The 7,733-nt window shown below is 29.2% G+C and overlaps 1 protein-coding gene across 1 annotated transcript; it reads right to left on the bottom strand.

Moving 5' to 3' along the window:
- Positions 1-1,496: 1,496 nt before the first annotated feature.
- Positions 1,497-7,346, bottom strand: LOC105624216 (probable cytochrome P450 4aa1). The gene is made up of 6 exons (XM_012205575.1): positions 7,184-7,346; positions 6,586-6,963; positions 3,808-3,871; positions 3,118-3,650; positions 2,032-2,211; positions 1,497-1,684 (listed from the first exon to the last, which is right to left on the bottom strand). Exons 1-6 carry the CDS (start codon positions 7,329-7,331, stop codon positions 1,497-1,499), a joined length of 1,491 nt encoding a protein of 496 aa, XP_012060965.1. The 5' UTR covers positions 7,332-7,346.
- Positions 7,347-7,733: the final 387 nt, after the last annotated feature.

Consider the following 7,733-nt stretch of genomic DNA (forward strand, 5'->3'; position numbering starts at 1 on the left):
TCAAGAATGGAGATTCAACATTGAAGACAAGCCTTGTTCTGGAGCCAAAAAAATTCGAAGACAAAGAATTAGAGGCTTACTCGAAGAAGATCAGAGAGTCAAACGCAAGAGGAGCTTGCAGAATTGGGGGTAACTCTACAAGCCATTTCTGTACGATTGAGAGCCATGGAAATGATTCAAAAACAAAGAAATTGGGTGCCTTATGAACTGAAAGATGTTGAAAGGTGATTTTTCACAGCTGATTCAAAGACAACAAAGAAAAGGTCAGATTGTGATTGGAAATGAGAAATGGATATTCTACGACAACCCCAAGAAGAAAAAATACTACGCTAAGCCCGTCAATCATTGCCATCGACCTCAACATCAACACCACAGCCGAACATTCATGGTTCGAAGATCATGCTCTGTATCTGGTGGGATCAAAAGTCTTGTTTACTATGAGCTGCTGAAACCTGGCGATTCCATTACGGGCGATCGGTATCGGCTACAATTGATTCGTTTGAGTCGTGCATTGCGAGAAAAACGGCCGGAATACGAGCAAAGACGATGATAAAGTTATTCTTTTTCATGACAACGCTCGACCTCATGTCGCTAAAGTCGTAAAAAAATATTTGGAAATTTCAAATGGGATGTTTTATCGCACCCGCCGTATCTTCGGACATTGCTCCTTCTGGTTGTTCCAAAGGATGCAGCAAGTCACCGGTTCACTTTTTTCGCAGAAATCGAAAATTGGCTCCAAAATTGGATCCCCTCCAAAAACGAGTCATTTTTTCGAAATGGAATTCGAAAATTACCTGAGAGATGGGAAAAAGTAGTAGGTAGCGGTGGACAATATTTTAATTGATTAATTCATTCATTTTGTTTTGAAATAAATGCACAAAAAAACGGACCGAATTAATTTGTACTCCCAATACATAACAACTGTATAAATAACATCATATATTTATTTAACAACATATTTTTTAATTTTCTTTTCTAAAAGATTTTTCTTTCCTTTCTTGTTTTGACACAATTTAAAAAAGATTAATTTAACAGTATTCTATGTGACTTTTCTTTAAACTCATTCATTTCAATGATTCAAAACAATAATATTTGAAAATCGATGATTTTACTGATTATATATGAGATATAGTGTTTGCAAAGCGTAAATTTCATTTTTTGTTTATACTGATAGAGAGAAATAATTTGTATACGTATTGTATACATAACAATAATGATATATTTCTTGAAAAATTTTGCGCGTTTTTTTTGAGTCAGCCATTTTGCTTAAACAATATATAATAAACGAAGAAAGGTCTCAGAAAATTTAAACTGCACTATTAAATTATTTCTTTCTAAAAGCGCTAAATGCATTGATTAAATGTCACTTTTCTTTAGTGTTGAAATGACATAGTTATAGCTTTTTATTTTCATTAAATTATCTTTGAGATATCATCACTACATTATAATCACTACTTATTTATAATTTGCAAAATTTTCCGTTGAGAACGGAATTATTAATTTAATTGCGTTAATTTATATTGTTTATTGCGCGCTCTTATTTTGACCCAAAGTCCACCTTGTGCTCTGACCGTCAATCGAAATTTAGCTATCACTTTCTCCTTGCCAAGGGTTGGCTCTAATTGGCATTTCCTCAGAATGGCACTGATGATTGATTTTATTTCAAGAGTGGCAAATTTATATCCTAAAAAATTACGAAAAAGGAGTAATGAGTATTTTTCTTCGAAAAAAATTAATGAATCTTATGATTTATCTTATGATATTTATCTTATATTGATATATTGAAAAAAACTTTTAAAAACATAAACGTTAATTTTTTTTATAAAATAGAATTTTTAGTCTTCGTCTACAATAAATTAGAAATCAAAAACTAGAAATTGATCAATCACAGTCGAATGTAAGAAGAATAATTGATTATAATTGTAATTTTTTTTATAATATAATATATTGAATGTGTGTCTTTTTTTAATACTTCTCTCATGTATCTTATGATTATATTTGTATCTTATGATTTATATTTGTTATTCTTACCGATACAATTGCGAGGTCCTGCACTAAACGGTATGTAAGCATATGGATGTCTTCCCTCAGAGTTTTCAGAGCTAAAACGTTCTGGTTTGAAATCGTGAGGATCAGGATAATGATGAGATAAGCGGTGCGTGCAGTATGGTGCTATAAATACGCCACAACCAGCCGGTATTATATATTTTCCTGCATGATACAAAGTGATATTGTTATAATGTTTTTCAAGAATGATTTAGAATAATATTTTTATATATAATAATGTATATAATTATATTATTTTTATCATATCTTTATTGGACGTTTAGATCATGGATATCTTTATTGGTTCTATTTACTAAATATTTACGAATAATGTTGAAGTATTTGTTGATATGTATTATCTACGTAACAATATATTAATAATTTATATTATATATATTTTACATATTCTAATTAAAACGTAATTGTAAATAATTAAATGATACAGTTGTAAATTTCAAAAAAAGCTGTAAAAGTAAATGTTCGCAGAATTAAAGCGCAGAATTAAAATCATACTTATTATCATGGAAAAAGTTCTGACAGCTACAAATTAAACTGCCTAAAATTTAAAATTCTTTTTAAATTTTGTACAATTTGTGAATTGTGAAATGAAATTGTGCTAACTCTATTACAAATAAGTATAAACTAAAAAAATAAGTATTAACTAAAGAATAAACATAACTTCATTTACATATTTTGACAAATGGATATAAGCATAGTTCACACATTTTTGTTAATTTACACACTGACTATTATACGAGCGAAGACCTTCTTATCTTTTGCGATTTGCGTTTAAGTTTTTAATGTCTTAACAAGATCTTACGATCGAATTAATATTGATTTTACTGAAATTAATAAGAGCAAATTAATAATAATTTAAATTTTACATTTCTAATTGCCATATAGTATTTCTCTGAAATTAATAATTAATAATTATTCTTTTGTTAACATTAATAATGATCTGATAGAGGTCGAAAGATCTGTTTATTGTTTTATTAAATTCACTGTTTAAATTTTAGCAATAAATATTCGGCTTGGCTCATAGCTTTTTATAATATTACAAAATTTTATTACCTAGTTTTATATCCTCTCCAAGTGTTCTAGCAAAAAGTGGCACACTAGGATACAACCTTAGAGATTCCTTTATACACATATCTAAACATGTCATCTTCTTAAGATCCTGCATAGTTGGCGACCTTGTGTCATTGTTAAAAATCTCATGCAATTCCATGACACATCTCTCCTGCCATTTCGGATTATTCGCCAAAAGGAAGAGTGTTATCGCAGTAGCAGTGCCGACCGAATCCTGGCCAGCCAGCATAAAAGTGCAACATTCCTCGATGATATCTCGTTCAGTAAATTGGGGATTTCTTTCACTAATCTCAACCATGTATTCTAGTAGAGATTTTTTTCTAATCGTGCTATCATCGGCAATAAGAGAGCCATTCTTTTTCAAAAATTCGCGTTTCTCCTTCATTTTTTTAAAACAAAAGTTGAACAAATCTTTCTGTTGCTGCTTCTCCGATTTTCCAGCTGCTGTCAATCGGTAAATCCAATCGATTAGCAACCATGGTCGTGCAAATCTATATGACATCATAACTTGGCCCCTATTTAGTAATTTATCATGATGATTTTTAAAACATGAGAATATAATAAAATATTGAGAAACAGAATATGATAATTTTTAGAAGAAGATTTTATTTTTTTAATATTGGATTTTAATAACAAGATTTGCTAATAAAATAAATATGTTGATATTCTCACTTTCTGAAGGGGTCATCCTCACCATCGTTTTTTCCTTGGTTTGTCGGCGTACCCAGAATCGTCTCTGAAATAAATATTATGTCAGAGCACTAATATTTAATGTAAGCATCATGCGCTTTCGAAATATTAAAACGTGTGATAATAAATATTGAAGAGAGGACTTTGAAGTACGTATAGTCTTTTTTAAGGCATATTAGCGGTAAACGTAAATACTGAAAATCAATAAAAGCATAATACACGAGTATGAATTATTGTTTCGATAAGTCTCGATGTGCTTATGCTTATATTGCACTTAACCACATGTCGTATTTATGAAAAAGTAAAATATTTTGGCATACGTCGTCATTACGATAAGCATTGATTTTTACAAACAAATGCTATGACGCGGTAGAATACATTAGTATTTCTATTATCTATTTCATTGTATGATGATCTTGTCTTTATTGTTACGTATTGTTACGTAAATACATAATATATATTATTTTGATTTATGCTATCACGTAGGTACTATTATTATTATCTTTTTCTTTTTTCATGTTTGCACTTCATAAAAAAGATAATAGACAAAGTTCTTTTACTCGCTTTTATAAATTTTTCTTCGATGACTTTGATTGATTAGTTACACACTAAAAAAAAAAATTTACGGACTTTAAATTCACGAACTTGATTAAATATTTGTTTAAATAGTATATCAATGGAGTCATTTGCTTACAGAAAATAAATATTTAATTTTAAAAAATGATACTTAAATTAAGTATAATTTTTTTGAATTAAATAAATATTTATTTACTGTAAGTAAATGATCCTATTGATACTATTTAAACAAACATATATTAAAATTTCGTGAATTTCTTTTGAGTGTATCGTATGAAGATAATTTTCACTGGCGAATTCACGAGGAGAGCCATGGGAGTCATATCCTTCCCCTCCTCCTCCTTTAGAGTCTCATTTTTAAAAATATTTTGTAATAAAATGTCACATTTTTTTTTAATATTTCTAAAATCACAATTTTGATGTTCCAAAAATATTTTTTAATTTAAGAAGCATCCATAGGTTCTTGCGGCTTACTGTGCTATTGTTAATACTGCATTATATAACGTTATGCGAAAATCACTAATTACAAGACTATATAAAATATTACTGTGTCTGCTGATAAGTGCTGATAAGTCGCTACTGCTCAACAAAATTTTTCCCTTTAGCATTTGAAAGTTTGAAACATAAAAAGACCTTGCTCTCATCTTTCGGATGATGCATAAAGATTTTATGCATTATGCACTGTTGATATGTACTATTTTAAGAAATGCGGCAATCTGTAATTTGTATAATACTTCAGCGATAATTAGATATGCATAGTGCATAAAATCTTTATGCATGATCAATTTCTTTACAGATCATATTTGTAAAATTTTTCAAGACTAATGTACGGGACTCACTGGAAAAAAGCACCCCGAAAGATGAAAAGCAAGGGGACTCATTGTAAAAAAGCACTCCGAAAGATGAGAACTTTGTAACACATTTTTTGCAAAAATTGTAAATTTTAATACAGCTGCTATATTGAGATCACCGTTTTGAATTTTATATCTTTAACATCATCGACCCAAAAATCAGAAATTTGAATTCTGTGATGATAAGAATTCTTAAAATTTACCCATTTTGGGTAAATTTTAAAATAAAAAATAATAAAAATTTTGATGTATCTGGACTATATTGAGTCAGCCATTTTGAATTTCATACTTTTGACATAAGATTTAGTTTCAGCGATCCCAAAAACCTCCTATACATTTTACTTTTTAAAATTTTCAACTTTATTTCATCTACTTATTTCACCTAATATGTTAAATCTATCTCTTATCTTTAAGGATAGTTTTCACCCTTCAGAGTGGACCATGACTGATAAAAAAAAATACGTGTCAAATATTTTTCAAAGTTCTACAAATATGCAAAGTTTCATTAAAAACAGTGACACTTCCGTAGGTTTACTTGTAAGTAAAAAAATCTTACATTAATTAGGTACTTATTTATAATACATTCATTTATAAATAAGAACACATCAGCTGCGATCAAAAATAAATTCCTCAATAAAAAATTCTATTATAACAACTTGAATAGCCTTTTGAAATAAGAGGATATTCAAAATACTAGCGGTACGCTTATTTGTTAGAAGAAACTTGTGATTTCACGTGCTATCGTAGTAAGCGTGCATGCAAGATATTCTTCAGGTATTGAGAGAATTGCAATTCTAAATTCAGTACTTTATGATTATACGAACTTTAATAGAGTATCCTCTTAAGGACATATATAAATGAAAAATCTTTTGACATTAACACGGAATAGCTAAATAGTAGAATATTTTTTTTGGGGTGTATATATTTTTTTGCTGATATCATTTTAAATAAAATGTTTTATAAATTAAATATTTACGTAGTAATTTTTCAATGTAATGTTAATGAGAATAATTTGAATAGTCTACCTTTTTGAATTTGACTTTAAAAAAATTTCATTTGCAGCGCGCAAATTTAATAATAAGGAAAGATACAAAAATTATATAAAATAATTAATTTTTTTCTTTTTCTTTGTTATTCGTTCGTTACAATTGACTCATGATGTTTCAGAAACCCGGCAATCCAAAAATCAACTCAAAAATATATAAATCCGTCAGTGACCTCCCCTTCCTCCTTGACAAATGTCTGGATCCGCCCTTGTGATTCTTGGATAATGAAAGAAAGTTTTCTGTCGTTATTAAAATCTTTTCAAAAACAAACAATTTACATTACGTACCGATTAATATATCGTAAACCGAATTATTGATAAATACGGTGATATTTATGTCCTTCCCATCCTTTTCAAATAACTTATCGACTAGACGATCAGCACACTTGCCAAATATTCCAACGAATTTCTCGAGCACCTGACGATGAAAAATTGGTTGCAAAATTCTTCGATGTACTTTCCATTGGTCGACGTTTTGCGTAATCAAGCCCTTGCCCAAAAAATTATCGAACAGCTTATAAAAGAATATCTTCTGTGTATGCTTCATACTGTTAAGTACTACTTGGATGTCTTCTGGCTCGACGAGCATAACGTATGGTAGAAGCGTCAACCAGATTCGGAAAATACGACCATAACTCTGTGCCTCGTTTGTCATCCTTTGAATCACTAGAAAATCAAAATCTTTTTGTACATGAACGTTTATCATTTTCAATATTTTATCATTTTAAAAACTGTATTTATTTGCAGGCCGTTGCAACTTTTGATATAAAAATAACATAGAATTTGGATGGTTGAATAAAATATACAGGTAGGATCACGATTTTAGATAGCTAACGATTAATTAACAATATAAAACAATTTTAATTAATAACATTGAATTACTCACGATTTCCTTCGAGAACAATGTTAGCGTTGCCAAGAATGGGCACTGTCTTCGGTCCATCGAGGGTAAAGATAAATCTGAGGATTCTGATGTAATTCTTCAATGTATATATAATATAGATAACAGCTAGAAAGGCAAGATAGATCCACATCTCTCCTGATGTACGATTCAACTAATTACAAAAAATGTAATTTTTATGTCAAATGAATAATAAATTGCAGGAAAGAATAAGAAAACTGCTTAGTAATAAATCATTCGATTTATTACTAATCGCGACATATTTTTTGAAATAACAAAGACATTGCTAAATAAATTCAGTCTGGTCGACTGTTTGATTTGATCTAAATAGCAAACAATTGAATTTTATTCAATTGTTTGCTACTTAGATCAAACCAAACTCAAAATGTGTTAAAAGGAATGCAAATAGAGAGTAAATAATTTATGAATATCTCTGTTTAAATTTCAATATTTGTGTTTCTCAATTCTGTAATGCTTCAAATTACTATTTCTAACAATTCTAAAAATATCTTCTTGAATCAATATTATTATAACA

Source organism: Atta cephalotes (assembly GCF_000143395.1).
Source record: "Atta cephalotes unplaced genomic scaffold scaffold00074, whole genome shotgun sequence".
NCBI lineage: Eukaryota > Metazoa > Arthropoda > Insecta > Hymenoptera > Formicidae > Atta > Atta cephalotes.